Source organism: Bombina bombina, chromosome 1 (assembly GCF_027579735.1).
Source record: "Bombina bombina isolate aBomBom1 chromosome 1, aBomBom1.pri, whole genome shotgun sequence".
In the NCBI taxonomy this organism is placed as follows: Eukaryota; Metazoa; Chordata; class Amphibia; order Anura; family Bombinatoridae; genus Bombina; species Bombina bombina.
This window is the reverse complement of record NC_069499.1, coordinates 1,272,776,868-1,272,791,431: the sequence shown is the minus strand read 5'-3', so window position 1 is coordinate 1,272,791,431 and position 14,564 is coordinate 1,272,776,868. Positions and strand designations below refer to the sequence as shown.

Genomic DNA, 14,564 nt, shown 5'->3' with positions numbered 1-14,564 from the left:
CTTTGCCACTTCCTATCATTAACGTAGGCAAAGAGAATGACTGGAGTGGGAAGGAAGGGAGGAGCTATATATAACAGCTCTGCTGTGGTGCTCTTTGCCTCCTCCTGCTGACCAGGAGGTGAATATCCCACAAGGATGAAATCCGTGGACTCATCGTGTCTTTAAAAAGAAAAGATGTTGGGTGAGTTTTGCATAACATTATTAGATAATGCAATCTGTTGGGACATTGCAGTGCAAAAAGAAAAAAGTTAAACACATATATAAAGTATTGCTTGGGAGCAACAGAGAACTGAGCCAATCAGCAGCAGCATGACCTCACCAATCACCGGCTCTGATCAGCGTAGAAACTGCAGGGCCTACAGTTCTAGAGCAGGACTTTACCTATAATGTGTTATACCACTTTGTGGGGGTTCCAAGTAGTGGAGAAATGACATGCTGTAATTCCTTAGACCATGTCATTTTTGTACTACATTATCCAATGAATGTGTAGAGCACAGTTTTGGCAATATAGCAGATTTATTCCCATCTGAGTTGCATAGTATGAGGATCATCTTTTACAAAAAAGCATGATGTTTAGATTTGCTGGAGTGTATATTACATTTTCAGATCTAAAAATAGCTATATAATGTTTATCTGCTCCTTATGTGTTTATTAATAAGCGCGGTCTGCTTTTTAACAGGTGCGTGTTCTCGTGTTGTGCATGATTATTGTACAGACAACAAGGTTAGTCTAAAAGTATATTTGAGTCTGATACTAACATTTTTGAATGCACCAATTACACTTTTAGACTACTAAAAAAAGTGTTTCAATTACTGGATTTGTGGGTGGTTTTACCATCCAATTACGAAAAAAATTGTTGCTCATAATTATGGATAGTTGATAATATCTAAAACTAAAAGTGTGGCGCCTGTCGCAGATTTGGCCTTATGCAGTTTGAGATTTAATAAATAAGATTTATGAAGACATTTGATATTTAATAAATAACATAACATAATGCATAGAGACAGTTAAAATACACAGGTTTTTATTATGTACACAATTATACACACTGTTAGTTGCCAGAAACGCGTGTGTGTTTTTTATTTGTGAATCAGTGCTCTTGGTATCTATATTAATATATAAATATATTTTATGGATTCATTTAAACACAACCTTTTGTCTTCCAGTTTAGGTCATATATAATACCATGTAAAAAATACAACCTTAAAAAAATCGGTTTCGGGAACTAGAAGGCGAGAAGAAGAGTGCTGTAAAAAAGAAGACAAAAAACAGATTTTGCCTGTTCATTTAGAGTATGTCTCAGACTGCTATAGGAGGGTGGTGAAAATGAAAGCCTCTTTTCAATCTTATCAAAGTTACACATGCACAAAAATATACCAAATTGTACCTTGTCCACTCATGCATTTTGCATTCAGATACCAAGCATTCCTATTGGATATATTTAGTGAACAAAAAACAACAACCAATTAAATGGACATTGTAATACATTTCAAAATGTTTTTGATGAAACAAATTAAAATATTATACAGTTTGTATTGAATGTTCCTGTGCTGAATATATCTTTTTTTCTTATCAGACCTGTAGAGGCTGGTCACTGTCTACCAACACAATTTTAAGAGTTGTCCCTATCAATACTCAAAATGTAATTGTTGACTAGCATCATATTAGTCAAATTTTTTACTATTTTTATGTTTAAGGGCTGCTCTTCCATACACGTCCTACAATGCCCCTTTAAGTGGCAGTACACCACTAGAAATGTATTATTTAACCACCATTTGTATGTTTTATTCTAGAATAGCTAAGCATGTATATTTTAGTGCAGCCAGAGACATATCTAATTGTAGCAAGATTCCGTGTATAGTGGACGTGCTAAAGTTTATTTTTCCAATTATACCCTATTTGGAACAGCCTAGTTTCATCAAGATTTTTTTTTTTAAACCAAATTAAATCAAGAGGAATATGATTGTAACAACTGGCTCAGAAACTGTCAATATTGGAAGAAAGGAGCTATAATTTTGCAGATATATAATTTCAACTGCCTTAACAATAGAACAATAATAATTTAGTCTCTTATAACCCAATTCGCAGTTTTAGGTACAGCTCAGCATTGCCATTTTGCCCCCTTATTATGATGAGGGATTAAAACATATGATATTGGATATCAAGAAACACAAATATTTTACTCTTTCCTTGCTTAAGATCCCCTAGGAATGCATTGAGTTCATGGAAACGGGTCCTGAGTAGTATCCGTTAACAGTGGCGGAGCTCTGTAATTCAGCTCACATCTACTGCACAGGAAGAGGGAAAAAAGTCCTAAAATAGTAATTAGGAACTTGTATGAAATTCTATTGGACATCCAATTAAAACGGTAATCTCTTCTTTACTGAAAAGAAACAGTAAATACATTTCCATCTCATCCAAGAGCTTACATTATAAAAAGAACAGTTTAGATTTTGTTTCCACAATGTTTTAAATACATCTCAAAAATAACTTACTAGAAAAAAGTTATCCCCCTCCCCAGCCCTGTAACAAAGACACATTCTCCTTCATTGTTTTTTTTTTTTTCTTTTCTTCATCCTCTGTAACAGTTTTGTGCTTAACACATGGGAGGCAAATATAAAAAGAAGAATTTAAGAGTTCTGTTTATGGTTTATTTTGCAACAAGCAGTGCAAATCTTGAAGCTTCCCAAACAAGTCACTTTATTATGGGAAGACTGTTATCATCCATTGTGGTTTTGAGAACAGCTAAACTCCCTGCTTAGAATGGGCTAAAACACAGTTTACTCCAGTGGCTTCTCTTGGAAAAGAGAACGCTTCAGTGTAGTGCCACTAGGCTGAACCAAAGCCTTATTTTTAAAGCTACTGGTTAGCCATACAAAGGGATCTTTCTTTACATCAGTATACTCCGTGAGTGTTCACTCAGTTAACAATCATCTTATACCTGATTGGTTTACTTAACATGCTCAGCCGCATGAGATGAACAGTAATATTTTTTGTGAGCAATGAATGTCGACAAACTGCTAAACTTTATGTTGCAGAGCCGGCAGTACCTGTGATTACCATTTGGGACTGGAGAAGTTAAACTCCCCTTGGGCGGTTGCATGGCTTTATCCCCAGGGATCAAAGCTGGAGGAGCACCTCTGAGACCATCCTCCTTGCGAATTTCAGCAATAGGAAGAACATTCAAAGGGAGGGCAGGTGAGATTGGCAACAGAGGCCTAGGCATGCTAGTTAACACCGGACTGCCATTTGCTGAGGATGATGACGATGATGTGGTTTCTTTTATGTTGGCATGATCCCTTCTCTGCACAGACAACTGCAGGGGTGAATCAGAAGACACTGGTGGACTGGGCAAACTACTCTCTGATGCACTGCTTGGTTGCACACGAGCTGGAATCAATACCTCCATGAAATTGGTTTGTAGACGATGCCCTGTGGTTGGTTTTGCCAACAATACACCATGTACACTTCTGAAATGTTCAAGCAGGTCCCCTCTGATTACCACATTTGGAGGGCAATAAGGGCAAGTGGTAGTGGAAGGAGAGGCTTCTGCGGCAGCTGGGAACTGCTGTACCTGCTTAGAGTCTGGGCCAGCAGAGAAATTTAGAACAGAAGGCTGAATGTTCTCACTTAAAGATCCAGGGCTCACAGATGCTCTTCTTTCTACTTTAATTCTAACATTCTCTTCAATGAGTTTTCCAGCAACAGGGGACTTTATTTTTTGAAGTTGCTGTAAGGCTTTCTGTTGCAAAGGAGCAGCAGGACAGGAAAACTTTTTATGCGCTAGATAGGTTTCCAAACTATTAAAGCTTATACGACAAGCAGTACATTCATGGTAGTCCGTTAAAGGAACCACAGCAGCAGCAGCAACAGCAGGAGATAAGGACGCTTCAACCAGAAGGCGTGGTTTCTTGCTTAGGTCAATAGGACCATCAGAAGTATCTGGGCTGGAGCTGGGGGAGGGTACAGCAGGAGCTGGTATCAGGCCTGGCATGAGTGGGAATGCCTCTACCCTTCCCTGTGGATGTGATGGAGGAGTGCCTTCTGGAGGTGTTACACCATGAATCTCATATAACTTGCGGCGTTTTCGTGTTCGTGGCACTGGTTGGGGAGTATGTGGTGCACCAGGTTTATTAATCCAACCACGGCGAAGGGGAGGGTCATGTCTTGAAGCACAATAGTATCTTTTATGCACTACATAGGTTTCATGACGGCTAAATCGAATGTTGCATGCCTCACAAACTGTCCGGGTCGGGTCTTCATCTGGTTCATCCAAGGAACTGGGGCTCTGGCTGCCCTCACTGCCATGTCCACTTCCTGGTCCTTCACCTTCCAAGCTTGTCCCCTCCTCTACCTTTATTGCTACTGTTGGGGTACTGCTGTCCCCTCCAGCTTCCTCTTGAGGCGGTGATGCACTCTGACCATCAACAGCAGGAACAGTGGAACCTCCAGATGTTGCCACTGTTCTTACAGGTGTAATTTTAACTTTGCGACCATTGCTTGGGCTCTCCTCTGAAACATGCCTTCCAGAGCAGTACAGCCGCTTGTGCACATAATAGTTATTTATATTATTAAACGTGATTTCACATTCAAAGCATGTAGCACCTTTCTGTGTAGGAGTCCCTGAAAAACCAACAGGGGTAACAGCTTGTCCTTGTTTCAAACGACTGTGTACCAGCTCAGACATCTTGGCAAGAATCTCAGAAGCCTGTGGAACTATTGCTGGAGAAGCTTCTTGCCCAAAAATGTAGTGAGGAATGAGCACTGTTCCTCCACCAGGTACTGATCCAGGTTCATTTGGGACAGGACTGGATCCAGGTGTTGGGCTAGAAATTTCGGTTTTCACTTTTACTGCTGGTGAAGGCACAAGTGCTGCCCCATCTTCTGCTTCAATGCTGGTAGTACCTGACTCAGCAATGCTGAATTGTGCTTCTGGTTCCTCTTTGATTTTAACTTGTGGTTCTTCAGTATAGGAGGATGGAGAGGAAGATGAAGTTGAAGTTGGCGATTTGGCATCACCATTTTCCAAGGATTCAAGGTTTTGCTCTCTCTCAGAACCAGGAGACTTTTCATTTTGAAGGGGCAGTGTCTCTGAAGGTGTAGTATGAAGAAGTGCGTGCTGCTGGAAACTAGGGAGGCCATCTGCCAAGAACCCACACAACCCACATTTCAAAAAGTTGGAGGAACATGGTATCTGGCTCACAACTAAAAAGAAGAAGAAGAAAAAAAAAAAGAAACATTAGCAATGTTAGCAATTTTTTTTTAAAATTCTAGGTATTTTCACAATATAAACTCAATATACCTGAATTTGCTGCCTTTAAGGTAGGTACTGGCTTTACAACAGGGTATACATCTACTTTGGATCCTGGTTGGCATATCATGTGGTTGGTCACCAAATGGCTGTAGAGAATGTCTCTGGTCGTAGATATGAAGCCACATCCATGACAAACACCTACAAAAAATTAATATTATACACCATTATGTCAACAGATTCAATGTTAGAGCTGCCACATAACAAATAGGGGCGGGGGGGATAAATAAAATCAGCTACAGTTACAAATTGACTGGGTAGACTAGTAATATTGGGTTGTCAGTGCAAAGCCAGATAAAGTTATACTAGACCATACTAAAAATCAGTATTGAACGTGAGGCACAGTGTTAATGACAAATTACTTGAGCAAGGCCATAGGAATCTATTTTGGGCTTTGTGAAGAATATTATCCAGAACAGGGAAGAAGTTGTTTAGAAAATTTACCATTTAGGGTGTCCGTGTGAACTTTAAGGTGTCGTTCACAGTTGGCTTTAGTAGTGAAGGCAGAAAGACAGATCAGGCACACAAAAGGTCTTTCACCTGCAGAAGGTAAGAGACTACGTTATTTATACCTTCAAATAAGATTTCAAAAGCACTACCTTCAGTATTTTACTATCGCCAAACTAATACCGACCAAATCTTCAAACCAGGGCAGTAATATACTGTGACTGCAAGATGCTTTTATCCTATAGAGCGTCTACTCTCCAAAAAGAAAGGGTAATGGGGTACATATTTCTTAAAAATTTGCCCGATCAGATTAGATCATATTTTTAATAAAAGGAATGGTCCAGTCCTTAAAGTTGCAATTTACTAATTAAAGGGAATGCCCCAGGAGAATACAGATTATATATATATTTTCATTAGTATTTAAATACTGGCAATAACTGTTATGTTTTAGCTTTGCAAACAAGTATATAAACAAATATAGCAGTTTGCTGTAAAGTATTACATTCATTTAAATGTTTAGAAAATTTAAATATTAACATTAGAAATAGTGATAAGTGAAAAGTCAAATTTTTTTAATATAAAATGTTTGTGTGGTAAAACAACTTTCCAATAAACTGTATTTTTTTTACCCCCTTTTCCTGTTATTTCAGTTTGAAAAATTAAGCTTACCAAATCTGAAACCACATATGGCAGGCTTTACAAACCTAACCCGGCCACATATTTGTCCCTAATTGGCTACAGCGGGAATTATCTGATAAGGTAATGCAAAACTATTGCTATTGACCATGGCTAGCATTATCTACTTTAGTAACACGTCCTGATTGGCTCTTCTGAATAAGACAAGTGGTGGGCGGAGATTGGTCATGAAAAACAACAAGCAAGGTCTTCTTGCATTCAAAACATTTTCAAACTCACCCGCAAGAAAGCAGAAAAATCTTGTAACTACCAATATAAAACTTGTAATTACAAGATGTTTACTGTCCCTTTAACTGCACAATACCAATATAAAACTTGTAATTACAAGATATTTCATGTCCCTTTAACTGCACAATACCAATATAAAACTTGTAATTACAATATATTTACTGTCCCTTTAACTGAACAATACCAATATAAAACTTGTAATTACAAGATATTTAATGTCCCTTTAACTGAACAATACCAATATAAATGAATAAACTTACCACTATGGCTTCTCATGTGGATCTCTAAAGAGCTTGCACTGGGGCAGCTCTTTTTGCACTGGGGAAAAGGACAGATTCTCTCATTAGGATAGCAGTCCTTGGGTTTCTCCTCCATAGACGGCGATGTTGAGCTTTGACGGCTGGCACAGTAATACATAAGATGCGCTTGAAGGTTCCTTTCACTGCGATACCATATTCCACAATCTTTGCAGGGGAACACATCCTCTGTAAATGACGAGAGCAAACCCAGTGAGTAATCCAAACAGCAAAAAATGTGAAGCCCAAATATAAAACCTAACTTTTATATTGTGGCACCAAAACATGTTGCTTAACAAACAATTCAAAGCATAATTGCTCTAAAGAACCTTAAACGGGCAATTATACACCAGATTTTCTTTGCATAAATGTTTTGTAGATGATCCATTTATATAGCTCATATGGGAGTGTTTTTGTAAAAATGTATAATTTTGCTTATTTTAAAATAACATTGTGCTGATTTTCAGACTCCTAACCAAGCCCCAAAGTTTTAGATGTATACTGATGTATATAGACCTCACATTGCTTCTGTATGTTTAATGGATCTTTTCATATACAGGGGAGGGGGGTGTCCCAGGCTTATCTCATTAACAGTGTTAAAATGGGAGCGTCTAAGTAAGTTTTTAAAAGGTTTTACACTGGATTTTTAGATCAGTATCTGTACATATTATTCTTTATAGTGGTGTCTATTACATGCAGTTAAATGAAAATTGGTGTATAATGCCCCTTAAAAGGAGACATCCATTTAGCCACCAATCAGAAAGCGGTTATCAGGTAACCTAAAATGGGCCGGCTCCTAAGCTTTCATTCCTGCTTTTTAAATAAAAATACAAAAAGAGAACGAAGAAAAATTGATAATAGGAGTAAAATTAGAAAGTTGCTTAAAATTGCATGCTCTATCTGAATCATGAAAGAAAAATAAAATTGGGTTTAGTACCCCTTTGACAAAAACAATTAAATTACATTTTAAAAAATAAAAATAAATAAAAAAATGGGTGTTTGGAGGTGAAAACTTCACCAGATGTTAAAGAGTTACAAAACAATACAGCAATGAATCCTTGTGGATTGGTTCTGGGCAAAAATGTATGTCTTGTTATTTTCAGTTTAAAAAAAAAAACAAAAAAAACTTTTCATGCATAAAATATTGCTCAACTAGTGATCTTTCATAAATGTAGCAGATGATTTTGAGTTTTCTGTTCATTTAAACTTTTGCCATGAGAGCACTGAAAATTGTTGCCCTCCCCTGATAGCACTTACTGTTCACGACAGCTGTGGCGAGGATGGCAGCCATGCCGGCCTGCTGAGGGAGAAGCTGGAACTCAGGAGTGACAAAAGCAGCTTGGGATGTCTCATCTGGCTCTTCCTTCACACGGTAGTTAGGGATGGCTTGAGGTTCTGCCATCAGAAAAGCTCGAACAAGCTCACCCTCTTCTATAGCCTGGGACGTCCTGCACCAGATCTGATCACCTAAAGAACAAATTTCCAATGTTACATTTGAGAAAAAAAACAAATTATGCTTACCAGATAATTTCATTTCCTTCTGTATAAGGAGGGTCCACAGCTTCATTCCTTACTGTTGGGAAATACTGAACCTGGCCACCAGGAGGAGGCAAAGACACCCCAGCCAAAGGTTTAAATACCTCTCCCACTTTCCCTATCCCCCAGTCATTCTGCAGAGGGAACAAGGAACAGTAGGAGAAATATCAGGTATAAAAGGTGCCAGAAAAAAAAATACAATTTAGGGGGCCGCCCATCAGAGAATACGGGCGGGGGCCGTGGACTCTCCTTATACAGAAGAAAATTAAATTATCTGGTAAGCATAATTTATGTTTTCCTTCTTAATATAAGGAGAGCCTACGGCTTCATTCCTTACTGTTGGGAAACTTATACCCAAGCTCTAGAGGACACTGAATGATAACGGGAGGGACAAAAAGAGAGGCGGACCTTAATCTGAGAGCACCACAGCCTGCAAAACCTCTCTCCCGAAGGCTGCTTCAGCTAAAGCAAAAACATCAAACTTGCAAAATTTAGAAAAAGTATGTGAAGACCAGGTAGCCGCCTTAAAAATCTGATCCATAGAGGCCTAGTTCTTAAAGGCCCAAGAGAAAGCCACTGCTCTAGTAGAATGAGCCATATTTCTCTGAGGAGGTTTATGTCCTGCTGTTTCATAAGCTAAGCAGATAACACTCCTCAACCAAAAGGATAAGGAAATCGAAGAGATCCTCTGACCCTTAAGCTTCCCAGAATAGGCAACAAATAAGGCAAAGGTTTTTCTAAAATCCTTAGTAGCCTGAAGATAAAACTTCAAGGCACGAACCACATCCAAATTATGAAGTAAACGTTCCTTCGAAAAAGAAGGATTAGGATTCAAGGAAGGAACCACAATCTCTTGATTGATGTTACAGGCTGACACAACCTTAGGGAGAAACCCTAACTTAGTACGTAGGACAGCCTTATCAGAGTGGAACACCAAATAAGGAGGCTAACATTGCAAAGCGGCAATCTCAGAAACTTTGTGCGCAGAAGCAATAGCCAATAGAAAAAAGAACCTTCCAGGACAACAACTTAATGTCAATTTTATGCATAGGCTCAAATGGAGCCCGTTCCAAAACCTTAAAGGGACAGTATACTCTTATTTTTATATAACTGCATGTAATAGACAATACTATTAAGAATAAGATGCACAGATACGGATATAAAAATCCAGTATAAAACTGTTTAAAAACTTACTAAGAAGCTCTCAGTTTAGCTCTGTCGAAAAGGTAGATGGAAATCCAACTGCAAGTGGGAAATAAGACACTCCCCCTCCCCCTTCTTTTGCATATGAAAAGACCCTTTACACAAACAGGAACAAGCTGGAGAAGGTAGCTGACGGTATTCTCATAAAACTTTGTGGCTTGGTTAGGAGTCTGAAAATCAGAGCAATGTTATTTTAAAATAAGCAAAACTATACATTTAAAAAAAAAAAAAAAAACTTTATGGGCTATATAAATAGATCATCTACAAAACATTTATGCAAAGAAAAAATGTGTATAATGTCCCTTTAAGAACCAGATTCAGACTCCAAGGAGGAGCCGTAGATCTGAACACAGGTCAGATCCTAATCAGAGCCTTAACAAAAGACTGAACATCTGGAAGCTCTCTTGTGCAGTAAAACAGACAAGGCCCAAATCTGTCCCCTCAGGGAACTGGCCGAAAGACCCTTCCTTCTCCAGTCAATCCTGGAGAAAAAAATAGAATCATTACAACTTTAACTTTATGTCAGGGAAATCCACGCTCTTCACACCAGAAGAAGCAGGTTCTCCACACCTTATGATAGATGAGTAATCGGCTTACGAGCTTGAATGAGAGTATCAATAACTCTCTCAGAAAATCCTCTCTTGGCAAGGACTAAGCGCTCAATGTCCACGCAGTCAGCCTCAGAGAATCTAGATTTTGATGAACAAAAGGACAATGTTCCAGTAGATCCCTGCGACAAGGTAACCTCCATGGAGGAGGAGATGACAACCTCACTAGATCCGTGAATCACATCCTTCGCGGCCACGATGGAGCAATTAGTATTACTGACACCTGCTCCATGCGGACAACTACCCGAGGAAGGAGTGGTAACCGCAGAAAAAGGTAGATTAGACTGAACCTCCAAGGGACTGCTAATACATCTATTAGCTCCGCTTGAGGATCCCTGGACCTCGACCCATATCTGGGAAGCTTAGTATTGAGACGAGATGCCATGAGATCTATCTCTGGTGTCCCCCACATGTTGCATATCTTCGCAAACACTTCTGAATAAAGAGACCATTCCCCCGGATGAAAGGATTGTCTGCTGAGAAAATCCACTTCCCAGTTGTCCACACCCGGAATGTGGATCGCTAACCGTAAACAGCTGTGGGCCTCCACTCACTCCAGAATCCGAGATACTTCCCTTATTGCTAGGAAGCTTCTCATTCCCCCTCTGATAAACCGGGACGAACCCAGAAGACGCCAAGCCTTCAGAGCATTGTAGAATGCTCGAAGTTCCAGAATGTTGATTGGGAGGGAGCGTTCCTCCCGAGACCACAGGCCCTGTGCCTTTTTGGCACCCCAAACAGCTCCCCATCTTGATAGTCACAATCTCCCAGGATGGTTTTAGAAAGGATGTCCCTCGGGACAGATGATCTGGACAAAGTCACCAAGAGAGCGATTCTCTAAACCCGCTGTCCAGGGATCTTTTGATCGTCGTTCCACTGCCTCAGCATGCACAGCTGTAATGGTCTGAGACGGAACCTGGCAAAGGGAATTATGTTCATGCTGGACACCATGAGACCAATTACCTCCATACACTGAGCCACAGATGGCCTTAAGGAGGTCTGGAGGGCAAGACATGCCAAAGCTAGCTTGCAACATCTCTGGTCTGTTAGAAATATCCTCAGGGATATTAAGTCTATTATAGTACCCAGGAATGGTGCTTGGAATAAGAGAACTCTTTTCTAAGTTTATCTTCCATCCATTAGATTGAAGAAGAGAGAGAAGAGATACCGAATGGTCCTCCGCTAGACGAAAAGATGGTGCTTGAACCAGAATGTCATCTAAGTAGGGAGCTACTGCTATAACTCTGGTTCTAGCAACGGCCAGGAGAGCCCCTAGAACCTTTGTAAAGATTCTTGGAGCAGTAGCTAGACCAAACGGAAGTGCAATGAACTGGAAGTGCTGGTCCAGGAACGCAAACTTTAGGAACTGAAAGTGGTCCTTGTGAATAGGAACGTGAAGGTAGGCATAATTCAGATCTATAGTGGTCATGAACTGTCCTTCCTGAACTAGAGGAAGGATGGACCTTATTGTCTCCATCTTGAACGAGGGGGCATTTAGAAACTTGTTTAAGCACTTTAGGTCCAGAATTGGGCAGAAAGTTCCCTCTGTCTTTGGGACCACGTACAGGTTTGAATAGTATCCCATCTCTTTCTGCGATAGGAACCGGGACAATGACCCCTAAAGAGGAAAGACCCCATGCACACCCCAGAAAGGCTTCCCTCTTTTCTGGTCTTGAAGACCGGCTTGAGAGGAGAAATCTGCCCTTGGGTGGATGAGATTTGAAACCTATCTTGCATCCCTGAGCTATGACCTCCAGGACCCATGGATCCTGCACGTCCCTGAACCAAGCATCTGAAAACAGCAACAGTCTGCCCCTACACAATCCAGGGCCGGATCGGGCCGCCCCTTCATGCCGTCTTGGTCCCGGCAGGGTTCTTGTTCTGTTTTTTTTTTTTTCCAAGATTGAGTCGGCTTCCAAGTGCTCTTGGTTTGCTCGGGCTTAGAGGAGGACTGCTGACGTTGGGACTTTTCAGAACGAAAATTAGATCCTTGTCCCTTAGATTTGTTCTTTTAATCCTGCGGTAGGAAGGCACCCTTGCCCTCTGTAACCGTGGAGATAATGGAGTCCAGGCCTGGACCAAATAAAATAGTTCCCATGAATGGAAAGTAGTCTAGACTTAGAAGTCATGTCCGCAGACCAGGACGTCAGTCAGAGAGCCCGACGGGTCTGTACTGAGAAACCAGAAATCTTAGCATTCAGGCAAATAATCTGCATGTTTGTATCACAGATAAAAGAATTAGCAATTTTCAAGGCTGTAATTCTTTCTTGGATAACATCGAGGGGACCCTCCACCTCGTTCAAATCCGCTATGGAGTCGCACCAGTAGGCCGCAGCTCCAGCAACCGAGGCAACAGCTGCTGCCGGTTGAAACAAGTATATCGCATGCTGAAACATTTTTCGGAGAAAAGTTTCCATCTTTTTATCCATCGGCTCTCTGAACGATGAGCTATCCTCAAGTGGGATAGTAGTACGCTTGGCTAACGTGGAGATAGCACCATCCACCTTAGGGACGGAACCCCACAACTCCAGGTGAGAGTCCGGGAGTGGGAATACATTTTTTAAAGGCAGACGAAGGGGAAAAGGATGATCCAATTCTATCCCACTCATTCTTAATAATGTTCACCATTTTTACAGGTACAGAAAAAGTTACCGGTGCTACCCTGTCCTCGTACACCCTGTCTAATTTAGGAATCAAAGGTTCATCAGGCAACTTGGCCTCTGGAACTTCTAATGTCGACAGAACCTCCATTTGAAGAAAATGTAAGGGTTCAATCTTAAATCTAAAGGCTGGCTCCTCCGCAGCTGGAGGCCTAGAGGTAGCAGACTCCGATCCAGAAAGTTCACTCTCTGAAGACTCAGAGTTTGACCCATCCTTGGATACTTGAAAAACAAACAAATCTAATAAATCACTGGATGACCCCTGGACAGGAGAGCTATGGCAGGGAGAAGTAAAGCACTAAGTGCCTCAGACACCACCGTCTTTAACTGCGTGGTAAAGTCTGATGGTAAAAGGCTCCCTCCAGACGGGGGATCAGGTTTGCTACGGGAAGCTTCATGTGATGAGGGAGATGACTGATGGGTATGCACCTCACGGGACGGCGAGTCGTCAGAGGTGGACGGCTCAGTAGTACTAAAGGGGTTAACCTTCTTAGACATAATAACCTTGTTGATGCATATGGAACATAATTGAGAGGGCATACCAAGGCCTCCTCACAATAGACAGGTATTACTATTAGGAATAGAGGGAGTACCCTCAAGCATATCAGAATCCTCCATAGCTTGCGCTAAATAACAGTAGGACACAGAATAAATTATCTTTTTATTAATCACAAAAACAGCACCTTTATACTCCCAACGACTGGGGCACTCATCACCTCCTATACCCAGGCAAACAGAGAAACAAACGTCTTCTCGGACAGCTAGCTCGGTCAGGAAAGAGAAAACGAAAGTGTGACCACACCTGGTCACGTGGTGCGCAAGGCAGGACCGCCCCTGCTATGAGAAAAAGCGTGCCAAGCTACAAGCTGCGCAGCGTTCAAAGTGAAAGTAAAAACCTGTGTGTTCCATTACTGCATAACAAACAGTCTATGAGCCCAATAAATCTCACACATAAAGCAGCATAAAATCAAAATATCACATTTGATTAATCCCCACTGTTCAATAACCTCCCTCAGGAGATATTAACCCAAAATTCTATTAAGATAAAAGGAGTCACACTGTGACCCTGTATTCAGCATTTTCAACATATGTAAAAATTGAAACGATATTACCAGAATCCATGCAGTGGAACAGAAACACAGCCTCTCAAGTGTGACAGTCTTGTAGCATCACTTCTGACATGGACTTGAGTGAAGAAAAATCAGACAGTGAAACTCGTCAACACTGATTGCTTTAAGAGCTGTTAGCAGGCAGTCTGGAGATGCAGGGAGAGTCTTCCTGTGAACCCATCCAGACTCTAACTTAAGTCAATGCTCTCAATAAGTGGCTGACAAGACTACTTAAAACTCCAGTCCCATATCGAAGGGCATATACCCCTCCTGAGGAACAACTCAAAAATCTTCTGACACTTTTCTGCCATCTTCCTGTGACGAAAGGCAAAAAATGACTGGGGGATAGGTGAAATGGGAGAGGTATTTAAGCATTTGGCTGGTGTGTCTTTGCCTCCTCCTGGTGGCCAGGTTCGTATTTCCCAACAGTAAAGAATGAAGCCGTGGACTCTCCTTATATTAGGAAGGAA

General features: G+C 40.9%; 1 protein-coding gene across 2 annotated transcripts in view; it reads right to left on the bottom strand.

Annotated features, from left to right (window-relative positions):
- Window positions 1–1,002: 1,002 nt before the first annotated feature.
- The window catches only part of ZFPM1 (zinc finger protein, FOG family member 1), a 260,259-nt gene continuing 246,697 nt past the window's right edge, over window positions 1,003–14,564 (bottom strand). For both annotated transcript variants that reach the window (XM_053701292.1, XM_053701284.1), the window contains 5 exons: window positions 8,236–8,445; window positions 6,943–7,167; window positions 5,756–5,851; window positions 5,303–5,452; window positions 1,003–5,205 (listed from right to left, as the gene is read on the bottom strand). In XM_053701292.1, coding sequence (XP_053557267.1) covers window positions 2,951–5,205; window positions 5,303–5,452; window positions 5,756–5,851; window positions 6,943–7,167; window positions 8,236–8,445 — 2,936 coding nt within the window. In that variant the 3' untranslated portion in view covers window positions 1,003–2,950. The remainder of the gene's footprint in view (window positions 5,206–5,302; window positions 5,453–5,755; window positions 5,852–6,942; window positions 7,168–8,235; window positions 8,446–14,564) is intronic.